The 25,214-nt window shown below is 47.2% G+C and overlaps 1 protein-coding gene across 2 annotated transcripts in view; it reads left to right on the top strand.

Annotated features, from left to right (window-relative positions):
* ITGB3 (integrin, beta 3 (platelet glycoprotein IIIa, antigen CD61)) overlaps positions 1-25,214 on the top strand; it is a 57,350-nt gene that overhangs the window by 19,708 nt on the left and 12,428 nt on the right. For both annotated transcript variants that reach the window (XM_011973268.1, XM_011973267.1), the window contains exons 2-10: positions 1,864-1,949; positions 10,724-10,919; positions 11,815-12,067; positions 13,631-13,793; positions 14,423-14,584; positions 17,038-17,133; positions 17,542-17,631; positions 18,306-18,440; positions 19,692-20,121. In XM_011973268.1, the coding sequence (XP_011828658.1) occupies positions 1,864-1,949; positions 10,724-10,919; positions 11,815-12,067; positions 13,631-13,793; positions 14,423-14,584; positions 17,038-17,133; positions 17,542-17,631; positions 18,306-18,440; positions 19,692-20,121 (1,611 nt within the window). The remainder of the gene's footprint in view (positions 1-1,863; positions 1,950-10,723; positions 10,920-11,814; positions 12,068-13,630; positions 13,794-14,422; positions 14,585-17,037; positions 17,134-17,541; positions 17,632-18,305; positions 18,441-19,691; positions 20,122-25,214) is intronic.

Here is a 25,214-nt window from a genome sequence, read left to right as displayed (position 1 = left end):
CCTTCCTTCCTTCCTTTCTTTCTTTCTTTCTTTCTTTTTCTTTCTTTCTTATCTTTCTTTCTTTCCTTCCTTCCTTCCTTCCTTCTCTCTCTCTCTCTTTCTTTCTTTCTTTCTTTCTTTCTCTCTCTCTCTCTCTCTTTCTTTCTTTCTTTCTTTCTTTCTCTCTCTCTCTCTCTCTCTTTCTCTCTTTCTCTCTTTCTTTCCTCTCTTTCTCTCTTTCTTTCTTTCTTTTTTCTGAGATAGAGTCTCGCTCTGTCACCCAGGCTGGAGTGCAGTGGCATGATCTCACCTAACTTCAGCCTCTGCCTCCCTGGTTCAAGTGAATCTCTTGCCTCAGCTTTCTGAGTAGCTAGGACTACAGGCACACACCACCATGCCCGGCTAATTTTTGTACTTTTTAGCAGAGACGAGGTTTCACCATGTTGGCCAGCTGGTCTCAAACTCCTGAACTCAAGTGATCCGCCTGCCTCGTCCTCCCAAAGTGCTGGAATTACCGGCATGAGCCATCACACCCGGCCATAATTTTTCTTTACAATATTGTGTGTGTGTTTGTGTGTATACACTCATTTTCTAAGTGTGTTTTTGTCCAGGCATTGGGAAGGAGGGAGTTCAGTCACACTGTAATAAAATGAATGGAGACCGCTAAATGAGAAGTTTTGGGGACACTGGGAAAACATCTCAATGGTCAGGCTGATTTCTCCAAAATACGTTTGCTGGTCTTACCAGCTAGGTGCAAAGAGGTCCCTTTGGAAAACTGCATGAAGGAGCTGTCAGGGTAACTGGGTCATGGGGAGGAACAGATCCCTCACATTCTGCTCCTTATATTGGAAAAAACCTCCCTAAGGCACTGCAGGAGGCAGGGTTCACCTGGGGGAGCAGAAATGCTGAGCTAGGCAATTAGAGAGGACGGTGGCTTCTGTCTAAGCAGATGCCTGGGTTTGGCTTCCTGGCTGAGCTTCTCAAGGTGGTTTTGGTTTTCCTGGTTGTTCCTGCTCGTCCTCCTAGCCTTTGCTGTGTCCTTTGACAGTATGAGGACTGTTCACATTTGAAGCACCTTATAGTGTACCAAGTGCTTCCCTTACCTCACTGAATTTTTGTACGAATCCTATGAGACAGATATTGTCATCCCATAGAGGCTAGTTGAGTTGCCCAAGGTCATGAAGTAGTTAGTAGAAGAACATTCAAAATTCAAGCACAAACCTTCCAACTCTAAAATTCCATGTTCTTTCAATGTATATCGGTCAGCCTTTTCTAACATTTCTGTACTTCCTCCTAGAGCATTTTATGGTTGGATCCCAAGACATATGCATTGAGAAGCTTGAGAAGATTTCACATTTGCTTTTCTTTTGCCAGCCAGTGGGAGACTGCCACTGAAGTCACCCTGCCCTCCACGGCCCCACTGTATTTAGGCTGTGTGTTAATGTCAGTACATCTGGGCCTTGGATCCCCTGTGTAGTGGCTGTGAATATCACTAGAATGACTGAAGAGGGAATACATTGCCATTTTTCTGGGCTTCAGAGATATTTTCATTTGCACAATGTAGGTATCAAACCAGTTGTTAATTAAAGCCTTTCCATCAGTTACCATCTGAGACTTGGGTCCATGGCTGAGCCTTGCCCTATCACTTGTTACCACTGTGGCCTCATCAGTTGAGAGCGGTGATGAGTTTCTCCTGATTTTCTTCCTCCTCCTTCTTCCTTACCAATAACCTGTATTTGGTAGATGTCTGTGGTATGGTTAGGGTGTGTTTGTGTGCACCTGAGAGCTGTAAACCTGGACATTGGGAAAGTTGGGAAGGATGGGGCAGGTAAGTACCTTCACTGAGCCAAATCTGGTGCTAATGCCTTTGTCTGTCTGTTGCAGGGCCCAACATCTGTACCACACGAGGTGTGAGCTCCTGCCAGCAGTGCCTGGCTGTGAGCCCCATGTGTGCCTGGTGCTCTGATGAGGTAAGGAGCAGATACCAGACCTTGTTTCTTCTCCAGACTAAGCTGCTTTTGTGCACAAACAGACCCATGAAGTTATCACCTTCCTCCTGAATACATGTACCCCTTGTCCCTTCTAAGCAAAACTTTGATGAATTTTTCCCATTGATGGATGGTGAGGAGCTGTCATGGGGATGTTGCTAGGAATACTATCCCGAGTCTACCACATAGCCCCTTGCCCCTGCCAGTTTGGCTGGACCTCCTGTCCTCTCTGTAACCATTGCTGCCCTTTCTCACACTTTGCTTGCTTTTTTTCCTAAGAAAAATAGTTTATTTTTAATTTTTTGGTAGAGACAGGGCCTCACTATGTTGCCCAGGCTGGTCTCGAACTCCTAGACTCAAGAGATCCTCCCACCTTGGCCTCCCAGTGTGCTGGGATTTCATGTGTGAGCCACCATGCCCAGCCCATTGCTTGCATTTCTTGGGGGTGGAATATCCCAGGGAAGCAGGTGTCAGGTCTCAAAAGGAGAGGCAGCAAGGGGTATAGGTACAGATGGGGTTGGGAGGGGTGCTGGCTTACTTCTTTTTCCTAGAGGTTAAAAAAGGCAAATAGAAGAGGAATCTTGTGCTTGTGTGTGTGGATATTTAGTCAGAAGATCTTTTCTCTTCCCTTTTTGACGATTGGGCCTCATGGCTTTACATTTTTCTTTCTCTTCTTCTTTCCTTCCTCCCTTCTCACAGGTGTTGAGGAAAGGAGCCGGGCCCACTTGGTGAGGACGGAAGGGGGACAGGAAAGGGTTAGTTGTGTCTAGGCAGAGGGTTTGTTGTGTCTGGGGCCCTAGGGAATGAGTGTGTCTGAGGGAATGGCTGTGTTTGTGGCTGGGATGGAAATTTGGAGCTGGCAAGAGCTGATGGGGTGGGGGTGGGAGATGAATGTGGTTGGAGAGATTCGGTGATTATAGAGTCTGAGACTGAGTCACTGGCCCGGCCAGCAGGTGGTTACCTGAGTTCCTGGCCTGGCTGCGGCTCAGCTACCTGAGGCGTCCTCTCTGTCCCACAGCAAGTTCCAGCCCTGTTCAGTTTTATGACCACTCCAATCCAGCCCCTCAGTCTCTCTGCTTCTTTTCCAGATCCACTGAGTTTCCTAAAAAGGCAACCTCCCTGGCCGGCTGGGGGGAGGGGCGGGAGCTGGGAGGCTGTGTTTATCACCGGCCAGGAGGGCTGCCAGAGCAGCAGAGGCCAGCTCCGCACGTTGCTTTGGCCTCTTTGCCGTTCAGCACGGGAACTGCTTCCAGAGGCAGCTGCCCAACATCTGGGCCACACTGACTTCATTTAGCAAATGAAACCTTCCCTGGGGCTAGGATGAGTCCTTCTCCTCCACCCCCGCAGGTTCTCCTCCCCTCTGGGCTGAGCTGGCTGCTCAGTGTGATGTAGCCTGCTCCCTCCTCATTTGCTATGTCCTCCTTCTTCCCATCGTGATATTACTAAAGCTTCTTTTACCAGGAAGTTGCAATTCTGCAACTGAATGCTGGAAGAAGGGAGAGTTGAATGGGGAGGGGGCCTTGGGTAGCCCAAAGCCTTCAGGAACAGAGGAACGTCAGGACAGAAGCCCTAGTGTCACTCAAAGGGTGCTTCCACCTTTTCCTCCTTCCCTCCTTTCCAGCCCAAAGCAAGAGAAAATGCAGGCATCTCTGGCTCAGAGAAGCTGGGGAAAAAGAAAACTTACTTGGAGGGTCTGTCCTGCTCCCTATCCCCCGTTTTTCATCCCTCTTGATCTGCATAGGGACTAGCCATGCAGCTGAGGTGGGCTGAGGCCTGAACAGACAAAGCCCTTAGGTCACGTAACCAGATTTCAAAGATGCAAATGTAGAATATTTATGGGTGACTGTTGTGCTCCTTGTCCCCTGGCAGGCCTGGGGAGGGCAGAGGGAAAGGTGCAGGGTAGATCAGAGCATGATGTAGGACCAGCCTAGGAATGAGGGGTGCAGTCAGCCAGGAAATGGGCACAGCTAGGACCAAAGAAAACAAATGGAGGGAGGTAGAAAGTCCAGTAAGATATTCCCTGGGAGAATGGCATATAAACATGAAAGGAGGCGGGGCCGAGGTTAGTGAAGGACTACAACTATCCCTGAGCAAGAGGGAGGAGGGAGAGAAGGAAGGGTGGGACAGAATGTGGCGACCAGGGAGGGATGGGAGGTGGGAATCCTGGACTGTAACCTGAACATAAAAGCTATTTTGTTCCTGAGAGGAGCAGGGCTTCCCCTGGATAGGCTAAGTTTAACTGCTGAAAATTCTTTGGACATTGATTTCAAAAAACCAAAAGTGAACTGTCTGGTTCATTTTGTAGGTAATTTGTCAAATAATCAAACCCTGGAGAGCCCTCTGTTCTTCTTCCTCCCCTGAGTTGGCTGTTCCAGGCAAGCTGGCAGTGCCTGGAAAAACAACTGGTTGGGCTCGGCTTTCCCCTTGGTCCTAGAGGACTGGAGCTCTTGGGTGTGTATAGTGAGAGCTTGGCTGGGTAAGAGGAAAACATAGCCAACATGGATGAGCATGGAGTTTTGGGCCCATGTGCATAGGGTGTGTTCTTGGAGGGTTGGATACTGACACGAGTTGGGGTGGTGTGCTCTCTCTGGAGCCGGCTTCAACTCGTGGTCTTAGTCTCAGCAGTGCCATGCTGGAGTCTAGAACCTCCCAAACTCATTTGGTATTGAGAATTGCCTGGGGTGCTTGTTAAAAATAAAGGTTCCCAGGATGGACCCTGGGTTTATTACATCAGAATGGGTTGTTATGATAGCAAGTTTGACAAACATTGCTAATTGAAGGGCCACCGGGGTTGGGGTCAAGGTGGATGGAGGTGGAGTTAAGGTTGCCAGATAAATACAGAACATCCAGCCTGGTGCCTGTAGTCCCAGCCACTCAGGAGGCTGGGGTGGGAGGATTCTCTGAGCCTACGATTTTGAGGCTGTAGTGCACCATGATCATGTCTGTTTATAGACACTGCACTCTAGGTTGGGTAACATAGGGAGATCCTGTCTCTAAAAAATGAACCTAAAATACAGAACATCCATTTAAATTTGAATTAAACAAAAAATAACTTTTAGTATAAGTATGTCCCAAATATTTGCTAAATTTGGCAACCCTACAGTGGAGGGATATACTAGGAATTCGTATATAAGCCTGAGTACACCCTGGAAGATGGGCTAGCTTCCCACTTAGCCTGATAACCAAGGGTGACAGAGGAAGAAGGGGTTTGAGTCTAGCAAAGTAGAGGAAGATTCTAATAGGATTTCCTTCTCATTTTCTTCTCTGCAACTGCAGGACAAGATATAGGCCATGATTTACATTTCTTTGTAATCACAAACATAATTTTATTCTGACTTGTCTTCTTTCTATTTATTTTTAATCTGGAGGATAAATGTTCATCTTGAGAGTTTTGCTCCAACTTATCATTATAAAAGGAAGTATAATACTAAGAGTGCTCATCTCTTTGTAAACAATGAAATGTGAATACCAACAACTATAAACAAAAATGCTTCATGTTCCTCCCCTCCTCCTTTCTGCCCTCTTTATTCTTTTCTCTTTACATGTTCAAGTGATTTCTTGTCCTCACCAGATGAGTTAATCCAAGACAACAATGGATGGGAGTTGTTTTGGTGGCGCTTGGGGGTAAAAAATGTACTGGGGCATATCGACTCTCCCTCTCCAAGAAAACAGTATGAAATAATAGTAGTTAACTGTAAAAAAGAGTTACCTGCTGGGGGCAGTGTCTCACTCCTGTAGTCCCAGCACTTTGGGAGGCCAAAGTGGGCGGATCACTTGAGGTCAGGAGTTTGAAACCAGCCTGACCAACATGGTGAAACCCCGTCTCTACTAAAAATACAAAATTAGCTGGGCGTGGTGGCATGTGCCTGTAGTCCCAGCTACTAGGGAGGCTGAAGCAGGAGAATCGCTTGAACCTGGGAGGTGGAGGGGAACCGAGATCACGCCATTGCACTACTCCAGCCTGGACAACAAGAGTGAAACTCCATCTCAAAAAAAAAAAAAAAAAAAAAGAGTCACCTTATATTTGCATTTATTTGTTTATACTATATCCTAAAGCAGGGACCCCAATTCCCGGTCCATGGCCTATTAGGAACCAGGCTGCACAGCAGGAGGTCAGCAGCAAGGGAGTGAGCATTACCGCCTGAGCTCCGCCTTCTGTCAGATCTGCAGTGGCATTAGATTCTCATAGGAGCTCAAACCCTACTGTGAACTGCGCATGGGAGGGATCTAGGTGGTTCACTCCTTATGAGAATCAAACTAATGCCTGATGATCTGGGGTGGAACAGTTTCATTCTGAAACCATCCTCACCTCTCTGTCCATGGAAAAATTGTCTTCCATGAAACCAGTCCCTGGTGTCAAAAAGTTGGGGACCTCTGTCCTAATGGATTTCAGTATAGTTAACTTATATTGAGATTTTTCTATTTTGAAAGCATTTCACATTCACAGTCTTCTTTTACTTCCTGACCAACCCTGTGAAATAGGCAGGATAATGACAACTATTCATGTTGTACTTTCCCAGTTTCCAAAATGGAATTAATGGAGAATGGTACTAAGAGCATGTGTCACCCTCCCAGGAGAGGGAGGTAATTCAGCCAGCTTGCAGGGTGCTGGCTGGAACCTCCCACCTCTGTGCTCAGGCCCTTCCCCTGAGTCTTGGCTATTTTTGCCCTTTTTGTGTAACATCCGGTTTCCCTGGGAACTGGAACTTTAATATCCACCCCTCCCCCTTCTAGCTTTCTGCCTGCATAACCTGGTGATATTCCTTCTACCTTCTCAGCCTGGGTTACCAAGAAAGGGAATGTTGCCCAAGTATGTTGAGGTCACTGCCTTGGTGCTCTTCTGGAACAGGGCTCTCGTGGAGAACTTGGCTGACGAGCAGGCCTGTTATATTCCTGACCTCTGATGTCAGCAACCACAGAGGGAGGGAGGGAGGCAGTTTTGTTTTTCAGTGTTTAATTTTTCTAAGGAAACTCATAACAAACCATTAGGACTGTCAGCACATCTTAGCGCTTCAAACCCTCTTCTCATTAGGACGGCCACATTAGAAAATAGGAGTCAGGAAACTCCTGTCTAATGCATTCTCTCGCTCTGCTGATGGAGCCTGAAGATGCATGATGGCCTTGCTGCTCTCATCCCGTTTGCTGGGCTCCCATCCCTGCTGTCTTTTTCAGCATCTGTCTTGGTCCTGGAAAGGATCCGCTCCTCACTGCATTCTGATTTCTCCACTGCCTTTTTGGGAAGGTTTTCTCCCTGGGGCTTTGTGGGCAGCTGGAATCAGAGATAAGATTGGGACGTTTTTTGAGCAAGAAAAAGACTGCTTCCGAGGAGGAAGGGGTAGGAGAGGTGGGCAGGGACAACAGGAGTAGTCTGGGCACAAAACCTGAAGTGCCCAAGCTCTCCCCATGTCATTCCGTCCTCAGCCACAACTGGGTGCAGGGAGATTTTCATCTTCCTCAGAGTTGTGGAAGGTCTATGATGTCCCTGTTGGAGTATTTGCCACCAGGAAGGTTAAGTCTCATTCAATGATTTCCATTGCTGAGGCCAGTTCCCTGCCTGCATACCTGTGAAGCTGAGAGAGAAAGAAAGAAAGAAGCTGCTGGCTTCCAGAAACTCTACTTACTTCTTGCCTGGGCCAGGGTAGTCCTCATGCTGTTGGTGTTGCTCATGTTCCCATCCACGTGGGGAAGGCTTCAGCCCATGAAAGGGGGATCGGACTGGAGAGGGAGAGAGACTTTAAGCATTGGGAAGGGTTTTGGGTTACAGGGTTTTTTGTTTTTGTTTTGAGATGGGGTCTTACACTGTCACCTAGACTGGGGTGCAGTGGTGTGATCTTGGCTCACTGCAACCTCTGCCTCCCTGGCTCAAGTGATCCTCCCACTTCAGCCGCCTGAGTAGCTGAGATTCCAGGTGTGCACTACCATGCCCAGATAATCTTTGTATTTTTAGTAGAGACAGGGTTTCGCCCTGTGGCCCGGGGTGGTCCGGAACTCCTGAGCTCAAGTGATCCACCCGTGTCGGCCTCCCACAGCGCTGGGATTACAGGCATGAGTCACCGCACCCGGCTGGTTACAGGGCTTTTGAGTATGAATGGCTCCTTGTGGCCCAGTCCCTCTCCTGGCATTATGACTGCCAGGTTGTTTGAGGGGGCTGAGGAGGCAGATGTCATCCATCCTTCTCCATCCCTCATACATGCCCATCTTGCATCCTGTTCTCTACCTGGGGCACTCTCTGTTGTGGCTCCTCCTAGGACCATTCCTTCCACACTTCTGTGCCTTGATTCTCACTCTATACGGAATGTAATGAAGCTTATTTTATGAGGATAATTACAGTCAGACAATCTAGCTGGCCTCTCAGTTCTGCCACTTCCTAGTTCTGCAACTTTGAGCAAATTCCTTAACTTCTCCAAGCCTCAGATTCCTTACCTGTAAGATTGGGTTCCTCATTTGTGAAGTCTCTAAACCTTAGGTTTCTCCCTTATAAAATAATAATAGTTCCAGCATCATGGAACTGTCAGGCAGGCAGATTGCAATAATCCATGTAAAGTGCTCACCACAGTGCGTGACATACAGTAAGTGCTCAATAAATGTCAACACTAATTGTTCTGGGATATTGGTGTGGGTTATCCAGCAGACATTTGGAAGTGCTTATGGGGGATGTGGGTAGGGGTGGAGCTGGGGAGAGCCTGAAGGCCTAGACGTTGTGAAATAGGTCCAGGGAGGGGTTTTCCAGCTTGCTGGCTTGTCCCCTCAACCTGGCAAGGAGGCCTCATAGACATGCACCCACACAGTGTTGGCTAAATTGGCTGAATGTCAGAGCCGGAAGGGACTGAAAACACCATGTCATCTAACTACCTTGTTGAACAGGTGAGGACACAAAATGATATATCTGAGGTCACGTGACTAGTCACTGGCAGGCCTAGGATTGATCCTGTTTCCTGATTTTCGGTGTTCTTTCCAGTGTGGCCCCCACTCAATACTCAGGTGTAAGCACACAGAGCCCCAGGGGCCTGTGGGTTTTTGGAAGGGTACTCAATTTGTTCTTTGTCCAGGGTGAAGGAGGAAGCTGAAGTGATAGGATGGGCTCTGGTTAGGAGCCTAGCATCATGGTATTTTCCCATGTTCCCAAGTTTGTGGAGTTTATTCATAATTAGCTTATCCAGGAAGTACTTGTCAAGCATCTCATAGTAATAGCTCACATTTGCTGAGCACTTCCTCTGTGCCAGGCGCTGTCCTATGCATTTTATGTAGATTGTCTTATTTAGCCTGTGTGACATGCCTATGAGGGAGGTGCCATAATTACTATTAAGTAACTTTTATTGTGGGAAAATAACATAGAATTTACCATCTTAACCATTTATTTGTTTTGTTTTGTGAGATCAAGTCTTGCTCTGTCGCCCAGGCTGGAGTGGAGTAGCATGATCTCGGCTTACTGCAACCTCCACCTCCCAGGTTCAAACGATTCTCCTGCCTCAGTCTCCCCAGTAGCTGGGACTACAGGTGCACGCTACCACACCTAGCTAATTTTTGTATTTTCAGTAGAGACGGGGTTTCACTAGGTTGGCCAGGCTGGTTTCGAACTCCTGACCTGAGGTGATCCGCCCACCTTGGCCTCCCAAAGTGCTGGGATTACAGGCATAAGCAACTGGGCCTGGCCCATCTTAACCATTTTTAAGCGTACAGTTCAGTGGCATGAAATACATTCATAATGTCATAAAACCCATCACCACTATCTATCTCCTTAACTCTTTTCATCTTATAAAACTGAAACTCTATACCCATTAAACAGTAATTCTCTATTCCTCCCAGTCCCTGGAAACTGCTATTCTACTTTTTGACTCTATGATTTTGATTACTCTTAAGCACTGAAGGAGGGACTGTTATTATGTTCATGTTACAGCTAAGGAAACTAGGCTTGGAGGAATTAGGTGACTTGCATTAGTAAGCAGTTGTAAGTGCAATGCTGAAATTTACTCCTGTGCTCTTAGCCCTGACTCTCTCCTGCCTCCTTACACTGCCTTTCCCTATCACGTTTGTGGTAAGTCCTAGATTGGATGCTGGGAATTGAGAGGGGCCAAGACACACATAGTCCCTGACTTCATGGATCTCATAGCCTAGCTCATGTCGAACACAGTAGCTTCCAAACTGTTTTGATTCTGACCTACAGAAAGAAACACATTGTACTGGGTATAGTTATTTATTATACGTGTTATTCCCCACTCTCCAACAATATGAGAGTTTCACAAAACAACACTTTGACTATTTGTACACTTTGATATTTTCTATTCTATTCTATTGTATTTTATTTAACAAAATGATGGTTGATACCTGCTAAATTGATTTTGGGACCCATAAGTGTGTTACATTCCACAGTTAAAAAAATGCTGGTCTACCAGGCATCTTACTGGACAGGCTCTCTTTCTAGCTACAACTCCATGAATAGACCTTTCTGATATCTCAATTTCTCTTTCCTTTTTCCTTTTTTTTTTTTTTTGGTAGAGCCAGGGTCTAGCTATGTTGTCCAGGCTGGTCTTGAACTCTTGGCCTCAAGCAGTCCTCATGCCTTGGCCTCCCAAAGTATCAATTTCCCCTTTCTGTACAACGTCCTAAGGGATTATCCCAGGAAAGTCCAAACCAATTTGTTTATGATCCAAGTATGAGGTAAACTCTTAGCTATTGGGAAGTGGTAGGGCCTGCAGGAGGCAGAGAGTCACCATAGCTCTGATTGCTGGACTTCTCTTTGGTCTCCTGTCTTATAGGCCCTGCCTCTGGGCTCACCTCGCTGTGACCTGAAGGAGAATCTGCTGAAGGATAACTGTGCCCCGGAATCCATCGAGTTCCCAGTCAGTGAGGCCCGAGTACTAGAGGACAGGCCCCTCAGCGACAAAGGCTCTGGAGACAGCTCCCAGGTCACTCAAGTCAGTCCCCAGAGGATTGCACTCCGGCTCCGGCCAGGTAGGGATGGGACCCTTTGCAAGGAGAGACCTGAGACAGGTGGGCATAGAGCACAAGTTGGAGGTCTGAGGAGGAAGTCTTGGGGAAGTAGCTCAGAATGGAAATGGGGTGGGAAGACAAGGATGTGGGGGGAGGTGTAGGCAAGAGAATGGAAGAAAATAAGAGACGTTAGGACTTGAGTCAAAAGATCTGAGTTGAATCTTGACTGTATCATATATTAGTTATTTGACCCTGGACAAGTTACTTAACCCTTCTGACAAAGTAGGTGCTCAAAAAACATTTGTTTCTTCTTTACCCAAGTGCCTGTTTTACCTAGCTTCGAGCTTTGTGTTGAGGTGCAAACGAGATATAGAATAAGAAAGCAACTTGTAAGCCCTCCTTTCACAGGGGATTGGGACAGGGGAATGGGGGCAGGCACAATAGGTACACAAGACCTTTAGAGGGAGGAAAGGTTAGGCTAAGAGACAGAAATTTTGAAGCATTGATTTTGACTTTCCAACTAAGTCAAGAAGGATTTACCTACTATCAAGGCGTGTGTCGGATGCAATGGGATTCAGAGAAGGGTAGGGTGCAATTTCTGTCTTTTACAGAGTCCGAAGTGTAGTAACTATCAAAACCTCTGTGACTCACAGTGATAGACCCTTGGAACTCACAGGATTGGAAATCCCCTGGGGATTTAGAGAAAGTGGAAAATTTTAGAATGGAAAAGAAGATGTTAAAAATAGGCGGGTCAAGAGATTAGAAGAGTAATAGAATTGCAAAGGAAGAGGAAAAGGGACCAGGGCTTTCTGGTTTGCTTTGATCATGCAATTTCTTAGTCCCAACTGTATCCAAATCTGCTTATTCAATGTTGGAGGGAGAAGAAGATAAAAACTAACATCTTCCTGCCTTCCAGATGATTCGAAGAATTTCTCCATCCAAGTGCGGCAGGTGGAGGATTACCCTGTGGACATCTACTACTTGATGGACCTGTCTTACTCCATGAAGGACGATCTGTGGAGCATCCAGAACCTGGGTACCAAGCTGGCCACCCAGATGCGAAAGCTCACCAGTAACCTGCGGATTGGCTTCGGGGCATTTGTGGACAAGCCTGTGTCACCATACATGTATATCTCCCCACCAGAGGCCCTCGAAAACCCCTGCTATGAGTAAGTCCTTCCTCCAGATGCCAGGACAGCATCTTTTGCCCCAGGAAGGTCCAAGTCCTGGTTTCTATTTCTAGCTCTAGGGTCACTTTGTTGGCTGTCTTCTGGCCAAACTATAGCTCCTCTCTACCTTGGTCTCCCTGTCTGGCAAATGGGCTAGCTTGTGGATCTGGAGGGTTGTGTCAGTAGAACCTAAGGCTGTTTGGAGAACCTAGAAAGAAAATTCATCAGCTTCTTAGTCTTGGTAACAAATAAATAGGAGGCAGGAAAGAATGGAAGGGAAATGAGGTCAAAAGTAGAAAGAAACTTATGGATAAGTAAACTGAGAAATTGTGATTACAGAAGGATTGATTCCATTGTTGGCGTTATTGTCTTCATCAAGGCTGTGCATCCTGCAGGGTACAAACAGAAGAAATGAAGTGCTAAGGAATATAAAAGAGTGGAAATGACATTTGTTGAACACTTTTATAGTCTGTAAATGGATAACTTGTGCCTCTGTTTGAAACTTTGGCTTAAAACTTAATGGCTTACTTATTCAATCGGTGGAGACTGTGCAAATCCATGTATTAGAATAACTTACAATGCTGGTTGCTGAGCCTGAAAAGGTGTGAATTTACTTTTTAGTTTTCAAAGTTATGGCCAGGTGGGGTGGCTCACTTCTGTAATCCCAGCACTTTGGGAGACCAAGGTGGGAGGATCACTTGAGCCTAGGAGTTTGAGTTCAGCCTAGGCAACATAGTGAGACCCCCATCTCTACAAAAATTACAAAAAATTAGCATGTGTGATGGCGCATGCCTGCAGTCCTCGGGACTATAGGGAGGCTGAGGTGTGAGGACTGACCGAGCTTGGGAGGTTGAGGCTGCAGTGAGCCATGATTTTGCCACTGCACACCAACCTGGGCAATGGAGCACAACTGTCTCTAAAAAAAAAAAAAAAATGTTTTGAAGTTATATGATGTGTCATTCAACCTTCTGTCTGGGTTGTAAGGTTCCCAGGCAAGACATCAGCTATTAATTAAACACACTATTTTGGCTGGGGGCAGAAATGCACCTATCTTGCATGATCTATCAATTTATTGATGGTTCAGGGACCTTAACTTACTGATGGACTTGTGCTTTATTGTTGCTTTAGAAAAGTGTTAAGTATAAGGTGATAGTATCAGCAACTCAAGCCTCGCTCTGGTCTAAGTGCTTTGTGTATATGAACTTACTTAAGTCTCACAACTCTTATGGGATATGTGCTATCATGGCCCCACTTTCACAGGCTGACTTGAGAGGCTTGCCGAAGGTGCCATGACTAGTAAAGAGGGCAGCTGGGATCTAAGCTCAGGGAGTCTTGTTTCCAGCTCAATCTCTTATCCTCTAGGCTAGCTGGATGGGGGTAAGGTTGATGGGTAGCCTCAGGTAATTTGAGGATTTTGGAGTCTGAACTGTCTGGGTAACTGTGGTTGTATGGAACTGGCCTGGGCATACCACTATCTATATTTGTCCCCTCTCTTTCCTCCCAATTCTCATGCTGCCTTTTCCATCAAGGTGTCTGCTTAAATTATCTCCCATCCTTTCCCAGTATGAAGACCACCTGCTTGCCCATGTTTGGCTACAAACACGTGCTGTCGCTAACTGACCAGGTGACCCGCTTCAATGAGGAAGTGAAGAAGCAGAGTGTGTCACGGAACCGAGATGCCCCAGAGGGTGGCTTTGATGCCATCATGCAGGCTACAGTCTGTGATGTGAGTTTGGAGGACTTAGAGTGCCAGGTGTGGTTGGCATAGATCAAAATGGGGAAGGAAGTGACTGAACTCTGGGGATTTCTGGTGTAAAATGAGATGAGAACTAAGCAGAGCTTCCTGCAGTTGTGAGTAGTAAGTTGCTCCTGATATTTAGCCTTGGCTTAGATCCACTCCCTGGCCTGAGCTGACATTTCTTTGAACCTCAGTGGTCTCAGATGTTCCCAGGGGAGAGCATCTTCCCACCTTCAGAGTTACTTCAGAGTTAAAGCTGGGTTAACTTAACCTCAGCAAAGTAGGCAGATGTTCAGATGAGATTTCTTCTAGCCCAGATCAGCTCTGTGGATGCCCATCAGTTTCTAGATGGGCAATGTGACTGTCATTAGAAGAGTTAAGAGGATCTCATTCAGCTGCTTGAACTAATCAGTTATGAGACTGTTTTCTGAAGAGAATGAAACCCCTGAACTGGAAAGTTTCAGCTTCGGTTCCAAGGACTGGGACTGAGACCCTTCTTCAAAACAAGCTGTCCAGCCCTTTAGCCAGGGAGCGCCTTGGGTCTCTGTTCTCTACCTGTGACATGGCTGAATTTGTTTTGTCTCCTCTGCCTTTGTTTTTTTGTTTTCTTTTAACAGGAAAAGATTGGCTGGAGGAATGATGCATCGCACTTGCTGGTGTTTACCACTGATGCCAAGACTCATATAGCACTGGACGGAAGGCTGGCAGGCATTGTCCAGCCCAATGATGGGCAGTGTCATGTTGGTAGTGACAATCATTACTCTGCCTCCACTACCATGGTGAGATCTCTGGCACCACCTATGGTTTCTATTCATGATGGTGAGGGTTGCTCTAGCCCAGGCAGAGTCTGTGTGAATATGAAAATGGCAGCCCCTCCTTCTGGGCAGGGTGCAGGGCTTGGTTTCAGCTTGCCCCTATCCCTTACCAACTGGACACCATCATCCAGCGTACAACCTACATAACCATTAGAGATATCCCTGATTGTGGTGTTATCACTGCCTTTACTGTCAGCAGCATAGCAACAGCATCATGGGATCCAGAATGGACCCAAAGGATTTTTACAACCCAACTGGAAAGCAGGTCTTCCTTTCCACTTTGATTAGCCCTTTCTTGGAATACCATACTAACTTGTGGTTATTGGAAGAAGATAGAGGAAAAAAAGAGAAAGATTGGCCAGGCATGTGATGGCTCATGCCTGTAATCTTGGCACTTTGGGAGGCTGAGGTGGAAGGATCACTTGAGTCAAGGAGTTTGAAACCAGCTTGGGAAATATAGTGAGACCCTGTCTCTACAAAAAATGCAAAAATTCTCTGAGTGTGGTGGCTTGTGCCTGTGGTCCCAGCTACTTGTGGGGCTGAGGCAGAAAGATCTCTTGAGCCCAGTAGTCTGAGGCTGCAGTGAGCTGTGATCTTTCCACCACACTCTCGCCTGAGTTGCAGGGCAAGAACCACCACTGCTTTTTTTTTGTTTTATTTTGATACAGAGTCTTGCTGTGTTGCCCAGCTGGGGCGCAGTAGTGCAATCTTGGCTCACTGTAGCCTTCACCACCTCAGTCTCCTGAGTAGCTGGGACCACAGGCATGCACTACCATGCCTGGCTAATTTTTTAAAGCAGGGTCTTGCTATGTTGCCCAGGCTGGTCTCGAACTCCTTGGCTTAAGCAGTCTGCCCCGCTAAGCCTCCCAAAGTGCTGGGATTACAGGCATGAGCCATTGCTCCTAGTGGGGACCCCTTCTCTTAGAGAGAGAGAGAGGGAGAGAGAAAGAGAGAAAGAGGGGAAAGATCATCAAAGACATGGTGAACAGGTCCTATGAGGAAAGATTAAAAGGCCAGAGTCATTCAGCTTGAAAGAAAGAAGGCTAAAGGATGATTTAGCTTATACATGAGAACACGTCTTATAAGTTGTTTTATATCACCATAGAAGGTTCAACAAGAGGAAAATATTTAAATTGAATCAGGAGAAATTACTATAAACCATAAGAGAAATGTGCTGTAATGCTCTAGGTACCTGGGGCAGGTGTGAACTCTTCATCTCCTAAGGACAATATAGCAACTTCTTTATCTAGGTGGCTTAAAGGTATACCTGTGTAAAGGCAGGAGACTGAGCTGAGGATCTAATGAGCTCCCTGCAAGGTCTAGGATCCCATGGACATGTTCACAATTCACCACCCCACTCGCACAGTGTCCTGGAGTTCCTTGGTGTCAGCCATATCCAAGTCAAGCACTACCAGGCAATGAGTCAGCAACCTTTGACACCTAATCTATGCAAGGCACTGGGCCAGGGGCTGAGGGAGGTAACAAGACTATGTATGGTTCTATCCTTACAGAGTTTTTGGTCTAGTTGAGGAGAAAGGATATGTATATGTATTTACAATAACACAAGATGCATGATTAGTGCTAAATGGGTGTGGTAAAGCCAAAGTGGGCTATACGTATTCAAGGGAGGAAAGCTCATCATGAGCTGGGATGGCCAAGGAAGTCTCCTGAAGGAGGTGGGGCCTAAGCTGGGCCCTAAGAAAGGAGGAGGATTACCAACAAGAAGGCAACTCCAGGTGGGAGACAGTGGACCAGATCACTGCTGAGTGGAAGAGGGAGAGAGGTGAGTAATATTTGGAAAGAAAGACTGAGACCACACGGTGGAGGATCATGAGGGCCAGGCCAAGGCATCGGTCAGTAGTTCCAAAACAGAGGCCTAACCCAGTGCCTTGTGCAGGGAAGCAGCTCCATTGTATTAGTGCATTAAATTCAAGCAGGAAGAAAGAGGTGCTTAGTTTTGACACCACTGGCCTGCACCTCTTCGTCTATCCCTGGAGTTCACAAGTAGACTTCTGTGCTACTTACGCTTCTTGTCTCACTGTACCCCCCGCCCCCCACTTTTTTTTTAGTTTTAGAGACAGAGTCTTGCTCTGCTGCCTGGGCTGGAGTGCGGTGGTGCAATCATAGCTCACTGTAACCTCCAACTCCTGGGCTGAAGCGATCCTCCTGCCTCAGCTTACCCAGTAGCTAGGACTGTAGGCACTTACCACCACATCTGGCAAATTAAATTTTTTTTTTTTTTGTAGAGATGGGGTCTTGCTATGTTGCCCAGGCTCTTGTCTCACTTTCAGCATGAAGTGAAAAGGTTTAAGCACCGCAACTCTCTGAGCCACAGCCCAAGCAAGATAAGTTCTAAGGTTTAGACCCTAGGGATGTACATGGCACTTCATTACCTTCTACATCCTTCATTTTTCTAGGATTATCCCTCTTTGGGGCTGATGACTGAGAAGCTCTCCCAGAAAAACATCAATTTGATCTTTGCAGTGACTGAAAATGTAGTCAATCTCTATCAGGTGACTGTGACTTCGGGCTTCCTGGAGTGGGCCCTGTGATGGTGGGAGCCCCAGGAAGCCAGCCTGTGCTAGCGTTGGCCATAGTCCCCAACCAGGAAAGACTCTCCCCTAATCCACTGCCCAGGAGCTAAAGATTGCACTCTGGGCCTTTTTCCTGCAACCTTGAACTTACGAGGTGTGTGCTGGTGTTTGTGGTGATGAAGGGGAGGTGGCAAAGGGTGTGAGAGGCTTCCTCTACTTTTGCTCAGGGCTGAAAAACTGCTAGATATATTCCTGGCAGTGACCACTGAAATATCCCATACCTTCCTCCAATCTTCATCTCAGGACTCTCAGTGGGATTTGAGGAGGGCTTTTGGAGACCACCACCTTCCTTCGGTAAGCTCTGGACATCTTTGTCGTCCTTTCTAGAACTATAGTGAGCTCATCCCAGGGACCACAGTCGGGGTTCTGTCCATGGATTCCAGCAATGTCCTCCAGCTCATTGTTGATGCTTATGGGGTAAGTGTCTTGTGCTGGAAATAGTCCTGCGGAGAGTCCACCTCATTTGGCTTACACAGCAGGGCTCAGGTTTGTGAGTCCCAGGTGCCAGTCTACCACACGATCTTACTGCCTTCTCCGTGTGCTCCCAGAGGCCAGGCAGTGGTCTGCTCTAGAAGGGATGCAGCCTTCTGAGAAGGAAGTAGCCCAGAAAGAAAGAAAGAAAGGGGATGGGGATGGGGATGGTGATTACTTGGAGAAGGAGCAGAGCCCTGGAATTGGGGCAGAGTGAGGGAAAACTGGGCTCCAATAACGGAAAAGAGAGAGCTGAGACATGGGGAAGGTGAGGTTGATGAAACATTAGGTAGAAAATGCTGCTTTCCAAGGTGACCAGTACTCCCCTTTCGCAACATCTGTGAGGCCTGCGGGAGGGTGTAGCTGATACATTTTACCCAGACTCACCTAGACGCAAGTGGAGATGGAAAGAGGGAGCAGGTTCCTGTGCAGGAAACAGAGGAGGAAACAGAGTCGTAGGGGTGCTCCGGCAGCTTCCAGGTCAAACCTTGGCCTCTGGTGCACTGCTGGGGTAAGTCCAGAGCTACTTGGCAGATTTGGCTTGGGATGGAACTGGCTCTTGCCATTTCCCATTTCCTTTCAGTTCATTTTCTTGTCTTCTTGTGCCCCTTTGTGCTCAGAAAATCCGCTCTAAAGTCGAGCTGGAAGTGCGTGACCTCCCTGAAGAATTGTCTCTATCCTTCAACGCCACCTGCCTCAACAATGAGGTCATCCCTGGCCTCAAATCTTGTATGGGACTCAAGATTGGAGACACGGTGAGATGGGCTGGGCAGGGCCTTTGTACTGGAGCATCTGTGAGCACCCAACCCCCTTTCTTCTTTTTGTAATGACTAAAAATGGCCCCCTTCCGCCAGAAAAAAATATGGGCAGGAAAAATACCTTTCCTGAAAGTCATTTCAAGTTAGATGTAATGGATCCACCAATCTTTTCCTCTGGGGCTTCTGTTGCGTAAACTATTTCTGTTACATGAACTTAACTCTTAGGAATTTAAAAAACTTACAATTTGGTTACCTTTGTTTGTGTATGCACAGTTGATTGCAAAGGAAAATATTTCTTTACCTTCAGTCCCTCACCAGTCTCCAGCTTTCCCAAGGTAATTAATACCTTTCTTTTGTAAAATGACACAGGAAAGTAAAATCTAAAATGTAAAATGACAACATCATCTATAAATATTTATTGAGCACTGACATTGTGTCAGGCATTGTTCTAGTTGCCGAGAATTTAGCAGCAAATGGAACAGGCAAGAGTACCTACCCTCATGGAATTTTTGAAGCCAGATGTTCATTTCACCATCCAGTCCCTCCACGACTTTCCTTATCGGTCGTTTCTCCTCTGCTTCTGCCTAAGGGGAGAGGAGTTGGTGGGAGGGGAGGAAGGAGGGGAAGAAAATAGATCTTTGGATGCACTGATCCTTTCTCTTAATCTATCTATCTTTCAGGCACTTGTGCAAACATCCCATGTTAGAAATATTGTCCTGAAACTTGCTTTATTGCATAAACTATAAAATGTGTGGAAATTGAAGTAGATCCTGAGCTTATGGTTGACCACTATGTGGGATTGTGTGGTGCAAAACAGTGCTTTGTGCATCTTGCTGATAATTATAATCAGTCCAGCTTGCTTAGCTGGCCAGAGCAGGGTGTTTATATGATCACAGGTTCTGTTCAGTTTCAGCTGGTCTATTTCACACGTGAAGTAAAAACACAGCCTTTTATTATTTATTGACTGTAGACCATGTCTCTGCATCCAGCTACATATGTCACAATGATACTATTCCCGTGCTTGTGTTTTTGCTTTGCAGACCTTCACAGAGGTGGAGGTCTGTGGAACCTGTGGAAGGTTTGCTTTGCAGACCTTCCACAAAGCCTGAGGAACTCCATATTGCAAAAGCATAAGACACCTAATTTGGGTATTCCTTGGCAGGGCAGGGAACAACTTTTTTTTCCCTCCAGAGCTGGAGTGTTAACTGGGCCCAACTGTGTCTAAATACAATCTTGCTTTCCATCCAGGTGAGCTTCAGCATTGAGGCCAAGGTGCGAGGCTGCCCCCAGGAGAAGGAGAAGTCCTTTACCATCAAGCCCGTGGGCTTCAAGGACAGCCTGATCGTCCAGGTCACCTTTGATTGCGACTGTGCCTGCCAGGCCCAAGCTGAACCTAATAGCCGTCACTGCAACAATGGCAATGGGACCTTTGAGTGTGGGGTGTGCCGTTGTGGGCCTGGCTGGCTGGGATCCCAGTGTGAGTGCTCAGAGGAGGACTATCGCCCTTCCCAGCAGGACGAGTGCAGCCCCCGGGAGGGTCAGCCCGTCTGCAGCCAGCGGGGCGAGTGTCTCTGTGGTCAATGTGTCTGCCACAGCAGTGACTTTGGCAAGATCACGGGCAAGTACTGCGAGTGTGATGACTTCTCCTGTGTCCGCTACAAGGGGGAGATGTGCTCAGGTGAGGAGAACTGCACGGCCCCCTGTCCTGGAACCCACACCCCCTCATATATCTGCAACCCCTGGAAACATAGGCAAAGGCCTGAGATGGGTCTTTGCAGGCAGAGGTGTAACTCAGTGGTTCCCAATCTTTTTGAGTATAAGGACCAATCCACTTTTCAGGTTAAAAAAAAAAGTTACTGATAGATGGCAATTAAATTTTTACTATTTATAGACTTAGAAAACACATGTCAGAATATGTAGTAAGGTTAGTAATAATTTTACATGAGTTTATCTTTGTATCACAAGAGACCTGGAAAATAGTAGTATATATGCAAGGCATTGGAGCGTGCTTGACCAATGTCTGGAAAATGGTGTAATGCTCTTGTTAATGTTAGCACTATTTTGTTATCACTATTACTACTGTTGGTACTACTGTTATTTTTTGGATTCTAGATCTTTGCTATCCAATATGGTAGCCTTTAGCCACATGTGGTTATTTAAATTAGCCAAAATCAAAAAATTAAAAATTCAGTTTTTCAGCTGATCAGTGGCCACATGTAGCTAGTGGCTGCTATATTGGACAGCATAGATCTAGAACATTTCAACGTGACAGAAAGTTCTCCTGGCTAGCACTGCCACAGAGAGTCCCTGCCGACAGATTGAGGATTATGATTTTGAGTCCTTCTACTCAGCAGGGTGCTGAGTTGTCATTCTCATTGCAAAATTCAGTAAAATATTGAGGCCCACTGATAATCTCAAACTAGTTTCTCCTTGCCCCAAGAACCACTCCTGGGGTACTTCTCCCGCTAGAAGTTGAACTAACGTTAATGTAGTCTTTATCTGCAGATCTGTTGACAACACTCTCAGAGGGCAAATAGTCTGAGTTGTTCCTGGGGCACTGAGGATGGGTTTTTACTGGGCCATAATCACTGTGGCTTAATCCCTCTTGCGACAGACACTTGCAAGTTGGTTGGGACTGGGTTACGGGTGTATTGTGTGGCCAAACAGAGACATTATAATTGTTTTCTGGGGTGACCCTTGACTCAGATTGGCTTCATTGGCATTGGGTTCTTTTTTTTTGAGAGAGAGTCTTGCTCTACTGCCAGGCTGGAGTGCAGTGGTGCGATCTTGGCTCACTGCAACCTCTGCCTCCCAGTTCAAGCAATTCTCCTGCCTCAGCCTCCCGAGTAGTTGGGACTATAGACGTGCACCACCATGCCCAGCTAATTTTTGTATTTTTAGTAGAGATGAGGTTTCACCACGTTGGCCAGGGTGGTCTCGATTTCTTGACCTCGTGATCCTCCCGCCTGGGCCTCCCAAAGTGCTGGGATTACAGGCGTGAGCCACTGTGCCTGGCTGGCATTGGGGTTCTAATGAGTTGAGCTAATATGCAGATACTCACTTTAATACTGATATTAGCCTTTTAAAAAACTCACTTAGAAAGGTCGATCTGTGTCATTCTAAAGCATGACAGTAACATAAAAATGATTGCTTTTTTATTATCTACAACATTGTTTCCTTTACTTATGCTGATAAAATTTTAGAGAGAGTTTGAGAGGAAGTGTTATCAGAATGATTAGGGGAGAGCAAGAGATCAGATACACACAGATGAAAGCACACAAACAACAACCATTTGAATTAGGGGGTGAGGCAGGAGTTTCACTTCATTTTACTATTTAAAGTATTTACATCTAATTCAAAGTACCAAAGGAAATGGGTAAGTTTGAAGTGGGAGACCCCTGGGAAGAAGGTTGGGGACTGAGGGAGAGAGGGTGGTCCTAGGAGAGGAGTATGGCTGGACCACGGGGGCACCCCCGGTCCTCCTCCATGGCCTGATGTTTCCTGGTCTGGTGTGAGGCACTGCGGCAGGATCCCAGCCAGAGCATGTTTCTTTTGGCTGCTGCCCCACTAAAGCCACAAAACAAAGCTGACTGGGTCAGAAGCCCTGGTTCCTGCCTCTCACTAGTGCAGGAACAGCTCCTCCTCAGTGCATTCCAGTCTAATCCATGAGGGAACCAGGGCAGCCATTGCAGCCTCCCTCCACCATGTCTTGCTAGGGTATCAGGTACCCACCCAGCCTCAGGTCTAGACTCTGTGGTGCCATCATCACATCCTCCAGTGACAGATACTCAGGGGCGCAAGTCACTGAGCACCTGCTCTGTGCCATCATTTGGTCCATATGAGTGAACAAAGGGTCATGCATGATCCCTGACCTCTCCAGGCTTACAGCCCTGCTCACCATTGCCTTTCACCAGAGCTGCTGGCTCTATGCTCCATTCTTTGCCACAAGCAGGGGCTCAGGAGGCAGGTGTGCTGTGACTTGGCCATTTCCCTAGCCCCTGGCCTGTAAGCATGGTGGCTGGTTCCCTGGCCATCCCCCTTGTCCCCTCTCTACTTTGGGCCTGGTCTTCATGGTTGCCCATGATCAACATTCCTGCCTCAAACATCAAGATGTGCATCATCCTCAAGGGGGTTTTCCACTAGCCACAACCACAGCCACAGATCAGTCAGGTACCCTGTGTGAGCCAGATTCTGTGCTGTTGTGGAGTAGGATAGAGAGGTGTAAATAAGACAGTTAACCAAGGATAATTCCCAACATGAGGTTGAATCTGACAGATCCCGGAAGTGTGGGGTACTTAGGGAGTGTTATAGGAGTCCACTGGAGCGAGACTGACTGGGGACAGGGGAGGCCTGGGCGGCTTCACGGAGGAGGTGGGATGTCTGACGGATCTCAGAGGAAGGGCAGGCTCAGGACAGAGAGGAGTGGAGCGAGCATCAGCCCAGAAGGCCTAGCTGTGGGGTTCGTGTTCCCAATGACCTTAAGCACCTGTTCCTCCCTCCCTCTTCTGGCTTCCCTCCCTTTCTCTTCTTCCACTCTTAATTTCTTACTTTACTCCTCTGACTTTCCAATGAACCCAGGCTCAGCCTCCCTTTTGCTGGAGGGGCGCCAGTTCTGTGACATTACCACACTGTGGCTTCCATTTAAGGGCTGACCCTACCAAGGCTCTTGGGGTCAGCATGCTGGCTCTGACCTGTCACTTCCACTCCCAACCTCACTCCCTAGCTGGCCCATCTTGTCAAAGATCACTTTGTTTAGCCTCACAAAGGAAACACTATGGGACAAGAGTTTCTGAGGAGGCGGAGGCCTCTGAATGCTGCCAGGCCCCTGTGGTGTCGGTCTTTCCCATCCAGGAGCGGTGGCCAAATGCGGGGTGTAGTGAAAGGCCGAGGGGAGGGCGGGGGGGCAGCTCTGCTGGTTGGCGCACTCCTCCCCCAGCTGCCATGAGATTGGCCGATAGCAGCTCACAGCTGCCCCTTCTATGGAGAACTGCCCTCGGCTGACAGGAGCTGCCTTGCCCCTAGATGTTGACCAATGACTGATGGACAAGGGGTTACTCTAAGGCTAGACTCTTTGTCTCAGGGTGGGCCTGGCTTTGTGGTACCATTCACGTAGGATCAGGCTGGAGGGCATCTGGCTGAAATCACATTCCTGCCAGCTCTGCCTCTTGCCCTGTCCTGTTTCGCTCCCTCCTCTCTGCTTCCTCAGTGAGTCACTTAAATAAGATCCTCATCCAAACTGTACTTCTAGGGAACCTAGCCTCGGGACACAGCCTTTCCGCTTTCCCCACCCTTCTGGCAGCCCAACATCTCTACTTTCCAGATATACTTGGCAGCTGGGGCAGCTTGGGTGATGTTCCCCATCCTTCCTGGGAAGCGGATATTTCTTTCCATGCCCAGCCCATAGTGCAGTGGCATTATCATGGCTCACTGCAGCCTTGAACTCGGGGCTCAAGTGATCCTTCTGCCTTAGCCTCCCTAGTAGCCAGAACTACAGGCTCTTGCCATCATGCCCGGATAATTTTTAAAAAAATTGTAGAGATGGGATCTCGCTATGTTGCCCTGACTGGTCTTGAACTCCTGGGCTCAACCGATCAACCTGCCTCGGCCTCCCAAAGTGTTGAGATTATAGGCATGAGCCACCACACTTGGCCTTTGAAGGTTTTTAAGCAGGTGAGTGGCATGATCAAGTTGACTGATACTTTAAAACAGTGGTTCTCAACTGGTGGCAAGGAGCTATTTTGTCTCCCAGGGGACATTTGGCAATGTCTGGTGATATCTTTGATGTTACAACTGGAAAGGTGCTACTGATATCTAGTGGGTGGAGCTCAAGGATGCTGCTAAACACCCTAATGTACAGGACAGTCCTCCACCACAAAAAATTATCTGGTCCCAAATATTGAAAAGTACCAAGGTTGAGAAATCACGTTTTACAAAGAGAATCCTGGCCACAGAGGAATTGACAATCACCTGGAGAAGGGGAGGTGACTTAATTGTCTGGAGACAGGACCAGGCTGAGGACAGGGCATGGAAATGTCTACAATAAGGCCCATTCACCCTTTGCTTAAATAGTTCAGGACATTTGACTCCTAAAATGTTCCCTCCTTGGAATTTCTCATTGAGATCAAGCCCAGTTACTGGACTTTCCATAACTTCTTTCTTACTACTTTGGTCTCTTTTCTTCCTCCACTGGTCAATTTGAAGAATATTCCATTAAAACTGGCTCCATCTTCTACTGGTTAAGGCCATTTTCTCTGTAAGTTAGAGACATCTTCTGGAAAGACCATATTAGTATAAATAGGGAAAAACATTGCTTATGACACTGCACAGAGGCTAAGCACTTGGGATCTGAAGTCACAGTGACTTCTGTTTGAGTCCTAACCCTGCCATTTACAAGGCATATGGCCTTGGGAAAGTTACTTAACCTCTCTGACCTCAAAGGGTTGTTATCAGAAATGAAAAGGATAACATACTAAAGAACTTGCGGCCGGGTGCGGTGGACCAGCTGGCTGGGCCTGTAATCACAGCTCTTTGGGACGGCAAGACACATGGATCACCTGAGGTCAGGAGTTCAAGGCCAGGCTGGTCAACATGGTGAGACCCCATCTCTACTAAAAATACAAAAATTAGCCAGGCATGGTGGTGCATGCCTGTAGTCCTAGCTACTTGGGAGGCTGAGGCAGGAGAATCGCTTGAACACAGGAGGTGGAGGTTACAGTGAGTCAAGATGGCGCCACTGCACTCCAGCCTGGGTAACAGTGAGACTCAAAAAAA

The sequence above is a fragment of the Mandrillus leucophaeus genome, unplaced genomic scaffold (assembly GCF_000951045.1).
Source record: "Mandrillus leucophaeus isolate KB7577 unplaced genomic scaffold, Mleu.le_1.0 Scaffold1362, whole genome shotgun sequence".
NCBI classification, from domain to species: domain Eukaryota; kingdom Metazoa; phylum Chordata; class Mammalia; order Primates; family Cercopithecidae; genus Mandrillus; species Mandrillus leucophaeus.
The sequence above is the reverse complement of the archived record's forward strand: the minus strand, read 5'-3'. Positions and strand labels throughout refer to the sequence as shown.